The sequence below is a fragment of the Meleagris gallopavo genome, chromosome 1 (genome assembly GCF_000146605.3).
Source record: "Meleagris gallopavo isolate NT-WF06-2002-E0010 breed Aviagen turkey brand Nicholas breeding stock chromosome 1, Turkey_5.1, whole genome shotgun sequence".
NCBI classification, from domain to species: Eukaryota; Metazoa; Chordata; class Aves; order Galliformes; family Phasianidae; genus Meleagris; species Meleagris gallopavo.
This window is the reverse complement of record NC_015011.2, coordinates 123,230,642-123,246,908: the sequence shown is the minus strand read 5'-3', so window position 1 is coordinate 123,246,908 and position 16,267 is coordinate 123,230,642. Positions and strand designations below refer to the sequence as shown.

General features: G+C 36.4%; 1 protein-coding gene across 1 annotated transcript in view; it reads right to left on the bottom strand.

Moving 5' to 3' along the window:
• The window catches only part of ANOS1 (anosmin 1), a 108,829-nt gene continuing 92,562 nt past the window's right edge, over positions 1 to 16,267 (bottom strand). Inside the window, exons 9-13 of the mRNA XM_031557502.1 lie at positions 9,178 to 9,272; positions 6,715 to 6,886; positions 5,258 to 5,478; positions 2,646 to 2,787; positions 1 to 2,079 (exon numbers count right to left, since the gene is read on the bottom strand). Of these exons, the coding sequence (XP_031413362.1) occupies positions 2,021 to 2,079; positions 2,646 to 2,787; positions 5,258 to 5,478; positions 6,715 to 6,886; positions 9,178 to 9,272 (689 nt within the window). The 3' untranslated portion in view covers positions 1 to 2,020. The remainder of the gene's footprint in view (positions 2,080 to 2,645; positions 2,788 to 5,257; positions 5,479 to 6,714; positions 6,887 to 9,177; positions 9,273 to 16,267) is intronic.

Sequence of the window (16,267 nt, the reverse complement as noted above, 5' to 3'; positions counted from 1 at the left end):
GTTTTTTTTTTTAAGGAAACAGCCTCCATATTCTTTTAAAAGTATGTTACTATTCTAAAAGTTGAATGTTTCAAAGAAACAGACATCAGCAAACACTAACAATTTTGAATCCTCAGAAGAACAAGGCTTCCACTCAGCAATTAAGACTAAGGATACGATCACTCAGAGCTGCTAACTTCCAATTTATCTCCAAGTCAGGTTTAGGCATCACTGTAATAAAAACTGACATCCATGTATCATGACACTATGGATACAACATAATTTCATTAACATTAATCAAATCACTACAGAATTACTCCAGCATAACTGGATTAGATTCTGATGGAAAGATTTCGACAGAGGTTTTTAAAGAAGCCCAAAGTATTACCCTGATCCCACTTTAAACTATTCTCAGCTAACATCACAGAGATCCTTCTATCCGTACTTTACGTCCTGCACAACCTAAATGTCAAAGCAATGCTGCACACAAGTTCAATTTATACAGTTTTTTCTTTGAGCAGTCTTGTATACATTTTTACCCCTTGAAAAATCTGAGACACTGGCCTTCTTTCAAAATTGAAAACAAAACTATTACCCTACAGATCTGATTAAGAGTTTACCTGTTAACTTGTTAATATATTTTGAAAGAGAGGAGGTGATAGAGTGGCAGAGGAAGCAAATAAAAGCAACTCAGCATTTAATATTTTTGAATCAACTGTCAAAGTCCCAAATGATGTAGCAATAGAAATTATCATGGTCATTCAGTGCATATTAAAAAAGACATCAGGAAAAACAGAAAGAGAACAGGGAAAAAAAGAGTACTTCCACAGGAAATACAGAAACGCAGCAAAACTAGAATGAAAAAATGATCAGAAATTAATTCAGTCTCTTTCACTCTCTGTAGTGTTACCCCATATGCACCCAAAAGTTATACATTTCAGTATTGACAAACTATGTATGATTATTTTTTTAAGGCTCTACTGTAGGAAGCGTAATTGTTATCCTCATTTTTCAGATATGTATTTCTTCGTCATGGAGCCAATACATTCATCCTTCTGTTCAAAAGATCCACGGGGAAAAGAGATATGTGCATCAAAAGACAGAGAAGCCAAGAAGTAGCTCTACAACTACTTGAATAATAAATGTGCCTCAGAATTTCCATTTTTAAAATGTTAACTGTTGAAGTTTTAGATAGAAAATTAGAATTTCTTTTCAAGTTAACAACCAAAATTGTAAAGATAATTTTTCTAGGATTTATAAATAAATTGTGTTAATCATCACTAATTGAAAGCAATTGTATTAATTGTCATTTACTTCTTTACAGTGAATGGAGTATCAACGTTGTATATGACTGTTAACTCTATTAGTATAAGATCTACATGCAGAAATGTTACTTCAGAAGAGATGGTTGATTATGCACATGTACCATCATTCTCTTCTGCAGTGATGCTGCAGTTATTAATTCTTGCTTATTTAAGGGGTTCTGGTTCTGGAACTTAGTTTACTTATATGTTTATTTCAGACAAATAGGTATTTTCTTCAAGAGCAAAATACACTAGGGTTTAAACTGTTGAAAGGCAGAGCTTTAAGTAAAATACATCACTTAAACATATTGATGACAACATGGCCTCTAAGTGTTCAAAAGTATGTGTACATCACAGGAAAACCTCTCATATAATAACATTGAAGCCACTAAGAGAAATAACTGTATACACTTCACTGTTTCAATCTACTTTAAACACAAAATACAAAAACATTATAATCAACACATTTGATTTTCTCCAAGATGTTGAGTTTAATGCAATCTTCAATTTGTTGAATAATGGTGGTACTGAAATTGTACTTCTTGTATGCTTCATCCTGGCCTTGGTAGAAATAAAATTCTTCATGACTAAACTACACAAGAGTAGAAACAGATTGTACAGCGTGGTAACTTCCACTGGAAAACTGGATTCTTTGCTTCTGTAGATGTGCCTTTTCCTAGCCTCCACTTGGGAGCTCAGTTTTTCTCTCAGTTATTTGTATAATCATCTTAAACAGTTTAATACTTTTCTGGGGGTGGTTTGTAGTGGTGAGGATGATGTTGTTTCAGATGAGGTCCTAAACAAAAGAAGAGTATTCAGATATGAAACCCTGAATACATAATACAATCATTTATCAGATTTTACTGTAAAGGCTTCTTGAGCCCTTCAGCTTGCAAGCCTTCAGCTTATAAGTGAAATGTCTGTGCTGGCAATTATACACATATTGAGTCCAGACATCTTTCATGCTTGAAACCATTAAAACTATTAAGAAGTTTGTACAGCTTTAGAAATATGGTCAGGTAATAGATATAACAGACCCTCAAACAGTCTAACCTAAGCAATTCCGTGTGTAAGTAGTATTTGTAGGAGAGACCGGCTCTGAATCCTAGGTACTATCGGCATTAACCAAAGAGCTGTGTTAGAATGCAATGATAAATGTAAGGTCATAGAAAATGAGTAAGAGAAAGTCTGCATTTGATTGCACCAATGCTGATGGACAATAACAAAGAAAAAAGCAATACTGTCATGCATGTTACGTTTATGGAGTTCTACTAGATCTAATAAAGATTCTAAGACTTGAGCAACCTGTTTATTTGTGTAGAAGTTTTTCAACACATAACCACACGCCAAAACACTACTTACTGTGGGGTAAAAATGGAGGAAGATCAGGTGTTCGGAACAATTTTATAGTAGCTGGTCCTTCCCCACCAGTTGTCAACACTTGAACTTCCAGTCGGTATAGCATTGATGGCCTGAGATTGGGCACGGTGAGTACATAATGATCCTAATAAATAAATTACATTAATTCTCTTAGAATCTAAAAATAAAGCACAGTTGCTCTACTCACACAAATCAAAGTTCTATTACTCTCAGCACTCACAAATTATTTTCTTAGAAATTTGTAAAAAGGATTTAGCGTATGTATTACATATTCTTTTTTAATAAAAAAGTTCATTAAATACACTTGTTTTTATTTTACGTTTTTCTGTAAATTCTACTGAATGGGAAATTAAAACAATGCAATTTTCAGGGCTAGGCCCCCTGCTGGAGCTAGTGGTGTGGCTACACTGTTTTCAGCAAATTTGCCCCAGATTACACCATGAAGATCAGCTCTTCTATTCCCATTTCTGGCATATAAAATATCTGTACTGTCCTTACTTTTCATTGCTCTGTATCTCTGGTCACTCACACTTGTGTTAAAACTTTTGGAGTAACTTTATAAATGCTCCATAATAGAAATACATCTGACTAAGGAGGACATTCAGGAATTGAAGTCCTTTATTTCAAGCTAAAAAAGGAGTGAAAAAGCACCCTGTAGTCCTGTTCCAGGGACAGGACAGTGGGACAGAGACACCGGGCAGTGCACACAGAGTATGCTCATTCAATCAGACAGAATTTGCATGGCAAATTGTTCTGGAAAATCTTATGGGCTGTGAGAAAACTGATAATTTGCTATTCCTGGCAGTTCAGAAATCTAAGGGGAAAGGCAGAGGTAAAAGTGGAGCTTTATGCCAAATTAGTGTATATACTTAGATGAGGCTACTCTTAAAAACCCTTGCTGAAGCTCTTCCATTGCATATAAAATACTCAGTGAGAAGAGAGATAAACACCTACGTCACATTCATACATTCACTTTGCTCTTTTAGATGCTCCTTGAACATGTGCACTGGATGCACAATTACAAAACTTTTAACAATTACAGATGGCCAACAAGAACGAATGAATGATCCTCACCATGAAATACCCTACACTATGGTGGTCTCTGAGAGGGAGAAGATACTATTTCAACTGAATCAAGTGTTCTGTGCAAGTTAACCAGGTGCTATGAATAGATGAATACATATGGTGTTAAATAATTAAACATACGAAATCTCCAGACTCTATAGTAACAAAATCAGAGAAAAACAAAGATAAGCAATTAAAACATAACGTAAAGGAATGTTTTAAATAAAACATAATATATATCCCAGACCTAACTGAAACAAATGCTTAAAAATGAAATAGTAATAATGAATAAACCGTATGCAAAACAAAAGAAATTTTAAATGAAGAATAACATCCTATGGCCTGTACTTCACTAAGGTTGTGGTCTGCATTCTATTGTCTGTGATGGAGTAACCTCTTCAAGATAATCCTGCAACATGTCCTGCTGAAAAGATCAAGGATATATATTCTTTGTGCCTCTGCTTCAGACTGTAGATTGAGCTCTGAATGAACTGATGCGGATCTCATTAACTGTACAAACATGGAAGAAAATAGCTCGGCAGAGCGCATAGCAGCTTGATACATAGTTTTGGAGCATCTGTGGTCAACTTTGTTACTCTTTGTTACTCTGCCTGAAAACTGGCTTTGAAATTTGGCCATAGCCTTAGGGCAGTCTGGAAGAAGATAAAACTGTGGGAATCTTGTTTTGGACTTTAAAACATGTGTTGAATGTAGGATGTGTTCAACACAACATTTTATTCATTCTTTGATGAAACAAATGTTGTGAAAAGCTTTCAGGCAATTCTGCTTGTGACACAATTGCCTTGATCTATCCTGTCTCTAAAGTGCAGGGAAAGGCTCCCAGCACTGTTAGGAGACTTTGGATCAAGGCCAGCTGCCTAAGTCCTTTTGTCGACCCTGTGGATCTGGCAATACAGACTGAAAGAAGTGCTCTTCACTTCTTTCTGCCAGAGAAGGAACTGAAATAGCAAAGACCATATTAAAGCTAAAAGGAGGAAGAATTCAAATTAATTGTTCTGATACTTTCAACAAACAGTGAATTCTAGTTCTCCTTCAAATTATTTGTTTGTTGAACAATAGCAAGTATTCACAGCAGGGAAAGTGATTTTTATTTCTCTTAGAGAAACTCAAAGGAAAAAAAGCAATACTTAATTCATGAAATTTATTGACTTGGACACCAAATAATTAGTAAAACTACAGTAATCACCACGTTGAACAGCCTGATCATCAAAAGAAAACAAAAACTATCTACTGCAATACAGATGATCTTTTCTTCCCTTCGGGCATTTCTTAGATAATCGTTTCTAGTTTGACAACTGTGCATATAAAATTTTTTGATGTGCAATCGAGAAGAGTAGCTGTGCTTTGTATTTCTAAGGAGGACAAAATTAAAGCATCTCCTGCTCCAACTTGCCTGCAGAGAAGGAAAATACTATGTGTGACATCTTCATTATCACTAAAAATAAAAATACGCCACATATACACACAGTTATGAAGCCACTACAAAAGGAAACGAATGAGCAACTTACTGCTGGCAGTATCTGTGACTGTGAAATGATGCTGTTGGGCAAGCTATTCTGTCGACTTTCTGTGGTTACTTCTGCCCATGTGACTTGAAACCCTGTCATGGGCTGGTGAAGGACTGTCTTAGACACCTTCCAGGAAAAATGACCAGTGATGTTACCTTCTTGAACAATGAAAGACGCAGATAGATTCTCGGGTTTGGCCAACACTTTGGGTAGAACTGGCACTATAAATTTGGAAAGCAAAAAGATAAGCTAAACTTTGAGAAGTAATGGTCAATAATATTCATTTAATTTCACAAACTGAGGTCAGACAGAGCTCTTTTTTTGTGTTACTCGGGATCTTTACATGGTTCTGCCATCGCATTTTCAGTGTTAGCAAAAACCTATCTTTGACATATTCCATCAGCATTCTGGGTCAAGTTCAAACTTCAAATCAAATTCTATCAACCACAAGTGACAGGTAAGAAAGTATATGCCATGTAAAACTATAAATGCTTCATTGATTGGCAGCCATCCTGGCAGTTCTCTGTATTTCAGAGTATCTAAGCTGACTTCTGAGACGAAAAGAAAACCCATAACATATCACAGAGCTCCATTATGTAGGCAAAAAGTAAAATTAATGCTATAAAACTGTACTACAAGTTAATAGGCACATTCTGGCTAGGTGAAACTTATGCCTGAGCTGCAGTTGTCCAGAAAGAAAATTATAATGTTGGAATTTTTCAAGAGAAGTGAGCAGGAAATTGTGGCCATTGACAGCAGGATTCTGAGGTGAGCCACAGAGCAGTGAGGGGCAGTGATAACTCAAAGTGAGAGGGGCACTCTCTTGCTGAAGATAGAGGTGTCCAGACTTGCCTACTCAAAGCTATGGCTGGTTGAAGTAGGTGGCTGGATTAGCTGACATTAGAGATCCCTTCCAAAAAATTTCTCCATCATTCTGTGATTTCAAATAACCTTTCAGCCATACCTTGGATTGTGGCAACGCTGTCAAAGGTATGATTGTCTCTTTTTGCTACGTTAGAAAAGCATTAGCCTAAACTAAATCAAACTGAAAAAGCAGCTTTGGAGCCGAGTACCAGAACATTCAAAAGATAGATCATGCCATTGAATTGAATTAACAGTTATTAACAGAATTGAAATAACAGTTATCATTCATCATTATAGTGAATATAACTGGGAAGCTTTTCCTCCTTACATAACAAAAACTGTGTAATAGCAAATGTCATCATATGTTTATAAACAACCCTCTAAAATTATAACCTAATAAACACGCAGCAACATGGTAACCAAAATCTATGCTGCTTTGTATTTTAGTTGATTTTTCATGTAAGCATTAGTCATCTTTTTTGTCGTTCTGAATCTTTCATATTCCACTGCAGAATTGCTTTTATATACTTTTTTTTTTTGTGATTTTAAGTGCATTTGAAATTATTTGGCAAATTCTGCAGATTATGCCTTACCTTCTTCAGCAGCACAATTAATGTGCTTATGGGTTTTTTCTTTAAATGCAGAGCAAGGTGGGGTGACAAAGAAAATACTCTCAGCCTTAAAACGACTTTTAGATTTTGCAGGTAAAACAGTTACTTTATATTTGCATGAAAATGACAGGTCCTTCAGAATCATGTAGTTCTCCTAGAACAAGAAAAGCAAAAGAGAACATGATGCAAACAGATCCCTATGAAAAAAAAATAAAAAAAAATAATTGAAAAATGAGTTTGGCAGATGATGAAAAGTTTTCTCCAATAAAATATTTTACTGACACAATTAACACATTCCAACATGGCTTTTCTCATAGAACAAAGCAAACATTACTTACATTATGATTATTTTCAATTGTAAAACAGTAAAATACATTAGCGTGGCATTCAGAAAGGTCCATCCTTTCTACACAGCTCCTTCACCATGCTATATGAATACATCTAACCTACAATAGTTAGAACAGTCTCCTACATAGTGGCAATGAGGTAGCAATGTGAGGATATAAATACTAATTTAATTAAATAATTGTTAAAAAGATGAAGTAAGTTGCTGTAAATGGCAGACTCCATCTACATTTAGCTTTTTCTAAATGCATCAAAGTTCAGCATGGCACTGTGAATCAATTATTTTCCTTTTTACTATGTTAACTACTTCTGTCTTCTTATCAGGAAGGTAAACTCCACAGCTGAATTACACAGTGAAATTCTCCTTTTAAAAACGATAGAAAAATAAAATTTTACACAAAGTATAATTGTCATGGTAACTTCTTAATGTTGTATAAAGTATGTTTGAAAATCAATCTGAAAGCTTAAGCACAAATCAAACTATGACGAAAAGAAGTTGTTTTTGTGTGTGTGTGTGTGCATGCTTTTTTCTGAGAAAATGAACAATAATGCTTTCTTGGCTAATGTCTCAGGTCTTTGATGGCCTTTTACATTTTTCTTTCTCTTTGGAATCACTAATCTCAAATATTTTTCTGCTTCACACCAACTTTTTTTGGAAGTTAATCCCAAACTACATTAGCTAAAACTTCACGTGGAAGGGCATTTTCAATGGGACACAGAATGGGCTGAGAATGGACTTCATTCCTTATTTCCTACCTACTACTCTAACAGGTTTGACTCCTCTTTATAATTCTAACTGGGTTGGTTCTACTTTTATTGTAAGAAAACAAAACCAAAGTACACGTTCCATTCCTTTATAAGTGACTGCAATTTGATATTTGCTAAAGATGCTGGTGCATTTATGCAAGACTTCAGGTTATCCTCTGTAGCCATTGTTTCTCATTCACTCCTTAAAGCAGATCCTTGCTAGTCAATTGGAGTTTTGACTAGACTTACTGAGGCTTCATGTTCACCTACATCTCAAAATGCACTCTGAAAATAGCAAATTGTCTAACTTCAAAGTCCATGGACCCTGGACAAAAGCCTAAATGCTCAGTACCAGAAGCCTAAGTTCTTTATCTGCTTTGAATTGTCATACTGATTATCAAACCCTTTGTAGCAGCAGATGTCTTCTGATTACTTGTAGTAAGAATGAGCCCGCATAGTTTTACAAAGTAATTGTACAAGTTGGTGTAAAATGATAGAAAAGAAATAAATGTAGTAATCCCACAATGCATTTGGCCAGATACAAGTAATCTTTCCTGATTTCTAGTGGAAATAAACTTATTAAATACAAACTTTCTCCTAAGTTCATTGACCATAACTAGACATACTGAGACTGTTCATACCATTATACCACAATCATTTTTTAATCTACCTCTAACATTTGTACTTGCTGACTTCATGAGGTAATAAACCTTACAAGCTAACAGGCTCTTGCATGAGAATTTTTTTCATTTATTCTAGCTTTATAAGATATTAACTGTACTGAATTGATCTGATAGTACAGGTCAAGGTAAGAAGAAAGGATGAGTTATGTTTTATTTCAGTACAAAGAATCCCCTGCAATATGTATTTGTCCTGACATGTATTTACATGGAGTTTTTCTCCTTATCCAACGTTCAGATTTAATATCTAGTATTTTCCAACTATTGTATTATTTTCTAATTCTATCATTCTTCTCAGTTCTGAAAACCATATTTGTGTCTAAAAAAACTATGCTAGTTTATAATTGCTATTATTACTCTTCAGTATTTGTACTTTTCTAGACACCTAGTTCTTATTATAAAACAAGCTGTCTTCTATCTGCTGTAGAAGTATATATTAAATCTGTTTGCCTGCTAATGTCTTCTGAATAGCACCACCATCACCAACAAAAAAATATTAACCTAGCTTGGATTTAAAAAAAAAAGAAACAAACACAAAAACAACTCCAGATGAACCATTTCTATCTTATGTAAGAAAAAGTATAAACCAAACTGTGTTTTGTTGCAGAACAATCCTTTCTCTTGCACCTTAGGAGCTATTCAGAGTCAAGTATAAGTCTGAATGAAGACTTACGTAAGTCAGCTCAGTTACTTTCTCAAGTCCCTTGGTGTCATTGTGTGCACAGGATTCCAGTAACGAGTGGACTTGGAATTGATTCATGCTGATATCTAAATGGGTCAAATAAAGAGGAAAAGACATATTATAATTACACCTTCACAACTGCAACTTTTTCTATCTTGTTTGGATATAAATAAAGTATTCTAGGGCTACTAGTTCCTCACTTGTCCATAAGCTCTCATTAATAAAAATGAACTATTATACATTCATAATTTAAACCATACATCTAAGAGGAATAACTTTAAAAACAGAATTGGCATTTTCAGAAATGTAGGCATCTACTGATGTGAACATTAAAAAAAAAATCTCAATTCTGTTTCTTCTAAGCATCCTGCATATGATGGGAATGACCTTGTGCCCATTGCTTGACACTGTTTATATTGTCAGAGTGTTGCAACACTGCTCACTGGCAGTACTTGAGAAATGTGTGCCTGGAGGTATGTGAAAATGTCTGCCAGCCGCTGAGATTTTCCCTTTCAGAAAAGGGAATTAGTTGCCATTTAAATCAAGGACAAAACTTACATAAATATCAGTACTATAAACTTTCAAGCAATTTCCAGATCTTCATTTTTCTGAGATCCCTACAAATAATTGTATTGTAGTAGCCATTGTATTTTACAGTTGCTTTTCTCAAGACTGATTGCAAAAGAAAGTGAAAGAAAGGGCAATTAAGAATTAGACAAAAGAAGAAAAACTCACCAGATACTGACAGTACATCCTGTCATTTTTCCGGATTTAGTTCTCCTTTGTCTTTATGTAGGAGATTAATAGTAGCATGTTTGTTACTATTAATTAACTTGGTACGACATAGCCACTAATACCAAATGCCTGATTGTGTGTTTCAGAAGTGAAAACAAATATCTGTGATGCCCTTAGAGCTCCTCTGGCATTAGACTGCTACAAGCAAGTGGGATGCAGAAGGGAAGGATTATAAACTAAAGAAATAACTTGCTGCTTTGTGATTGTTCCCTTCCATTTGAAAAGTAATAAATAATTGGATGTGCTTTCACTTGCCTCTTGGTTGCTGGGCTTTCCCATTTGTTATGCTTCTTTGATGAAGACACAAATTCACAGTACATTTGGAAGCAGGTTTCATCTGAGTTAGTCTGTTTCTATTGCCTATCACCTGTTTGTGTCCCTCTCCTGGGACCTGAAAGCAACGCACTGCTATATTACTCCTGCTATGTTAAAAATGTACATTTCATGCCACATGCACACAATGAATCTGTTACTGATAGCATATATTTGCTGATAATCAGAACTTATTATTTTAAACTATCTGCATGTAAGTTGTTCTGCTCTTTGTAAAGCTACAAAATCCCAAGAATCAAGAGCTTACAACATCTCAGCAGCCACCCAGAGATTTACTATGTGTTTTTCTAGAAATGTGCCCAAAATATCTGTCATTTACAGCTCCAAGCAGAGAGGAAATCTGTTTGGATTATACAGCTCCATCTCCATTTCTTACATAAGCTATAAGCTTTCCAGAAGACACTGCCCTCTTGCAGTTCTTCCTTCCTATTTCTCCTCTCTTGCATTAGCAAACCCTAAGTAACCTACTCATAAACAGCCAATAACATCTTTATTCGAGCAAGAAAATCAGGAATAACTAAAAAAAAAAAAGAAAAAAATTCTCTCTTCCTTGCTCTCTCAATGTGGACTGTAAATGTATGATGAAAGTTCTTAACAACCATAATTTTATATTTGTTTATTTAAACAAAATTAAGAAATGAACCTTATATTTGATAGTGTTCACATCTTATATTCTGGTAACAGTCTATATTGAAAGTCAAGATTTGCTGTATTTTAATATTTCATTTTTGCATGCACATACATATGTACATGACTTCTTAAAAATGTGAAAAATGAGGAAAAGTAAGACTTTTTTATTAAGTAGAGCTAAAGGCAAGAAATACTCAATGCATATGCATGCTTGAAGTATGCATATTAAATAATGAGTTTCCTTTAGAAATTATCTTATTATATTATTTAGACATTTTTCTTAGAGCAGGAGGCAAAATGTATGGAATGATCTAAAAGGTCACATAAGATACTTCAAAAAAATAAGATGAAAATATGTACTTGTTTCATGAAACGGCTCATAAAGATCATGGCTTTAGAGTTTAGTTCTTAGGCAACTGATTTGTGTGCACAAGCGAAACAAAAGCTTATCCTATCCTCCCTTTCTCTTTCCTTTCAGATTACTACTGTAATTTTATTAAGATTTTTCTTTTCAGCTGTCCTTTACAAACTCAACAACATGCATCACATAAACAGTTCAAGCTGCAACCTAGGTGAATGTCAGCCACTATCATCACAGCTAACAGTTCTGCATTAAGTCCAGCTGAACTTAATACACGTATTAACCCACAGCTGTATCATCTTCTGAAAAATAATTTGAGTAGTTAATATATACAGAATATCCAGCATTTACTGGAACTGCTTTCTAGCCACTTAATTAGAAAGCTCTACCATTCCTTCTAGAATAAGATTATCACAAAGCAAAGAAACTCTTTGCCCAACTCTTTCATTTCAATTCCCTGATATTTCATGTATCACATTATAAAGAATCCTTGTATATAATCAGTCTTCCTCTTAATAATTAGGAATTTCTAGATTCTGTACTTCCAATTAGAAGACTTTAGCAAGTTTTATAACTCTCTTGCTATCATAGTTAGAAAACATACCTTCTGACATGAAAAAGACTGATACAATAACCATAAACTGCAATAATTCACCTTTCCCAGAACTGAAAATATGGGACTTGCAGGAAATACTAATTACTAGCACTCATTTGAGCAACTCTAAGCTTGTGAATCTAGTCAACAGTACAGCCACTTAAGAACTCCTTAAAGGACTGTTATAGCAAGCAGCTTAATCAAACAATTACTTTTGTACCCATAAAAATACCTTAAAATAATCACATAAAGAAATCACTTAAAGTTATCAAAATGGACATGATCTGCCTAAACAAGACAGCATTTCAGACAGTTGCATACAGTTAATCCTCCCATATAAATTAATAGGTAATGTTAATTATTTCTTCTAAGATTTTTAAGGTAAATTTTCTGTAGTATGTGATGAGTTCCTAGCCTTAAGAAAACATTCAGACATCACATGAGCATGTTCTTAAAATTCCACATATGCTTAGCTCTTTTGCTTCTAACATTGATGAACAAAATACTCAAATACCTTAACTAGAAATGTCTTGACCTGGGGATGCTCTAAATCATGCTGAAAAGATGTTTGTTTTGACTCTCTCCCTCTTATGTTCCACCCCAAAAAAATCCTTTAATTCCAAATGAGTACCTCTGCAAAGTTATTTTGTTATTGATGTTCTTCAATGTTTGATATATTTCCCCACTGGAATTAAATACGGTAAAAGAAAGCAGGTGTTATCAATGTTTGGAAGATAACTTGCCATACACAAACCTGCTATCTTCAACCACCCTTCAATTAGAACGTCATAATGAAACTGCAATTTCTAAGAAGTTGTTCAGTAAGAAAATTACTGAAAGAACTTGTTCTGCCCATACCTAAGCCATTGCTAAAGATGATGCTTCATAGAGAGAACTGCAGTGATTACTTCTGAGGGGCCTGTGACTGCTTCTTTCTCTTACCATGGAGAGTGTTGATCTTACAAGCTTTTGAGTACTCTGGCCCTGATTCAACAAAGCACTTAAGCACAGGAACAGTTGTGTTGACTTCAGTAGTTAAGAGCAGCTAATGGATCAGGGAAGAAAGTTTAGTACCCAATAGGATCAAGACATTAATGACCATATAAACTACAGCTAAAAGATGGTCTTGAACATATCTTTGATTGTCTTAGATTAAAAGGAAGAAGAAAATATGATGAAATTACATAATTCCCTTCCTGGATTGTGCATCTTGCAGCATTACTGCTATAAAAAAGGCAACAGCAAAGTTTAACAAGATCAGATAAAGATTTTATATTTAATATCACAGCACAGGGCAGAGTCAACTCAGGGCACATGAAACCTGGGTGTCCTGGTGGACGACAGGTTGGCCATGAGCCAGCAGTGTGCCCTCGTGGCCAAAAAGATCAATGGCATTCTGGGGTGCATTAAGAAGAGCGTGTCCAGCAGGTCGAGGGAGGTGATCCTCCCCCTCTACTCTGCCCTGGTAAGGCCTCATCTGGAGTACTGTGTCCAGTTCTGGGCTCCCCAGTACAAAAAGACAGGGACCTCTTGGAAAGAGTCCAGCGGAGGGCCAGAAAGATGGTGAAGGGCCTGGAGCATCTCCCCTATGAAGAAGGCTAAGTAAACTGGGTCTGTTTAGCCTTGAGAAAGAAGACTGAGTCGTATAACTTCGTATAATGTATGCTATACGTAAGTTTATTTACGTTTTTCTTTTTTTCTTTTTTTCTTTTTTTTTTCCCCCAATCCAAATAATCTGTTGTTCTTTTGCTTTTGCATTACTTTTTTCTCAGATAGCTGGGAATATCCTTCTCAAGTTGTGACTAGTTAGGCTTTTTAAGGGTTCTCAGTAACTTCTCAGTGTGCAGACACCAGCTGGATATTTGAACTAGATCACACGGGAGGAGTGGAAATAGTGGTATGAGATGCTGGTAAGAACTGAACCGTGCCTGATGAGCTGTGAAGTTCGGTAATGTCTTTCTTTCCCCCGGGCATTCTGTGTATTCCCTAATATAGTCAATAAAGATGTTTGTGTTTGCCAACCTAATATCGCTTTTTTGTTGCAAGATATCAATAGGTGTTCAGAACAAGTTCACTGTTTGCAAAGAAAGTGAATTTTGTTCATCCGCTGACCTCCTGTTTTCCCTAAGCAAGAGTGGGATCACTAAGTGAAAGCTATTATTCCCACTAACCCACACACATAAGACCCACTGACTTCTGCAACACACTCACAGTACCAGAAGCCGTGTGTGTTTTTGAAGCTGGGAGCAAAGAGGTTCCTCAGTTTTGTTTGTTTTTCAATTAAAAAAAAAAAAAGTTCACATTTAGATTTGTGCAGTGCTTAAAAATGTAACTTTTTCTAAATCCACTGTTGAGGTGCTCTGAACCATCTGATTAATGAAATAAACCTATAAAATCCATGTCTATTAAAAATGTTAAAACCAAGCCTGCACTCTTCTTATGGAACAAGAAATTGTATTTAAATGCTACATGATTATGTCTACTCTGAGCAATGGAAGCATAATAAGCTGCCATCTTACCAGTCACAACCACAACATCACAAAGTAGTTTTCAAATTGGTGCTCAGATCTAAAGATGCTTATAGTGCCGCAGTTGCATTAAAGAGAAACTATCCACTTCCCCAGTTTTTTTACCCTCATTGGTTTAAAGCCATCAAATGCAGAATTACCATCTCACAGGTAGATAAAAGCCTGCAGACGTTCAAAAGTCGGTCTTGGGAATTACTCTGTGGGACCTCTCACTGCTTCAGCATTCACCATATCAAAGCATCGTTAGAAGAGGAAGAAGTTGTATTAACCAAATGCTTACCTCAAAGTTATTCTGTCAGGTTCATAACATCACAGGAGACTTATCTCCTATTTAAGCTATCACCACGCAATAGAATCATAGAATCACTGAAGTTGAAAAAGGCCTCTGAATAGTCCAACCATCAAACCACCACCGCCACGCCCACTAACCATGTCCCTCATTGCCACATCCTCACAGTTCTTGAACACCTCTGGGGATGTGAGACCAGTCTGTAGAGAGCAATAAGGCCTCCCCTGAGCCTCGTCTTCTCCAGACTGAACAATCCCAGTTTCCTCAGCCACTCCTCATCAGAACTGTGCTTCGGACCACTCACATCTTCACTGCCCTTCTCTGGACGTACTGCAGGGCTTCAATGCCTTTCTTGTAGTGAGGGGCCCAAAACTGAATGTAGCACTCGAGGTGCAGCATCACCAAAGCCAAGTACAGAGATGATCACCCCTCCGCTCCTGCTGGCTGCACTATTTCTGATACAAGCCAGGATGCCCTAGGCCACCTGGGCACACTGCTGGTTCATATTCAGAAGGCTGTCAACTAACGCTTCCCAGATCCTTTTCCTCTGCACAGTTTTTTAGCCAGCTGCTGTACTTCCACAAGCAAGCCACCTGTAAATCAGTTTTAAAATGAGCTGAGTTTGTTCGGTTTTAAAACTGCTTTCTAGGAGTTTCCTTCAAAGTTACCATGACCAGTCTACTGGGAACACATTAACCTAGAGCAGGGAGCCAAGAGCAACAAGAGGTTTATTCTCCATGAAAGTATTAAGACAACTACACGGTCTAAAATCTTGTCAGAAGATAAAGGTTAGCTCCTTTTCAATCCAGGAACAAAGTTTGAGTAATATCAGCTTGATGCTTCCAGTGTGAATGTAGCAGCTTTGATTGTAAGTTCTCAGAAGAGTCAACCTACATAAATATTCTGGTAAGGATTTACCAAGAATCACTGCAAGTTATGGCTCCAATTTACAATTTATGGTGGAAAATGAAATTCATACTAAACTCCTCAGGAGTATAACTGCAGTCACTCAATCAGAAAGAAGCAACTTAAGGCACGACACGTAGGTGAGAACACCTCTCTGCATGCATGAATTTGATGTTGTACAAGCAAACATCTATCTGGTTATCTGATATGGTGGCATTAAGGCAGCACTTGGAAGAGTTCTGTGGTTTGAGTCACATGGAGCATGGAAGTTGCTCAGTGCAAAAGGATGAATGGACATTGGGACCTGGGCGTCCTGGTGGACGACAGGTTGGCCATGAGCCAGCAGTGTGCCCTCGTGGCCAAAAAGGCCAATGGCATTCTGGGGTGCATTAAGAAGAGCGTGTCCAGCAGGTCGAGGGAGGTGATCCTCCCCCTCTACTCTGCCCTGGTAAGGCCTCATCTGGAGTACTGTGTCCAGTTCTGGGCTCCCCAGTACAAAAAAGACAGGGATCTCTTGGAAAGAGTCCAGCGGAGGGCCACAAAGATGGTGAAGGGCCTGGAGCATCTCCCCTATGAAGAAAGGCTAAGTAAACTGGGTCTGTTTAGCCTTGAGAAAAGAAGACTGAGAGGGGACCTGATCCAGG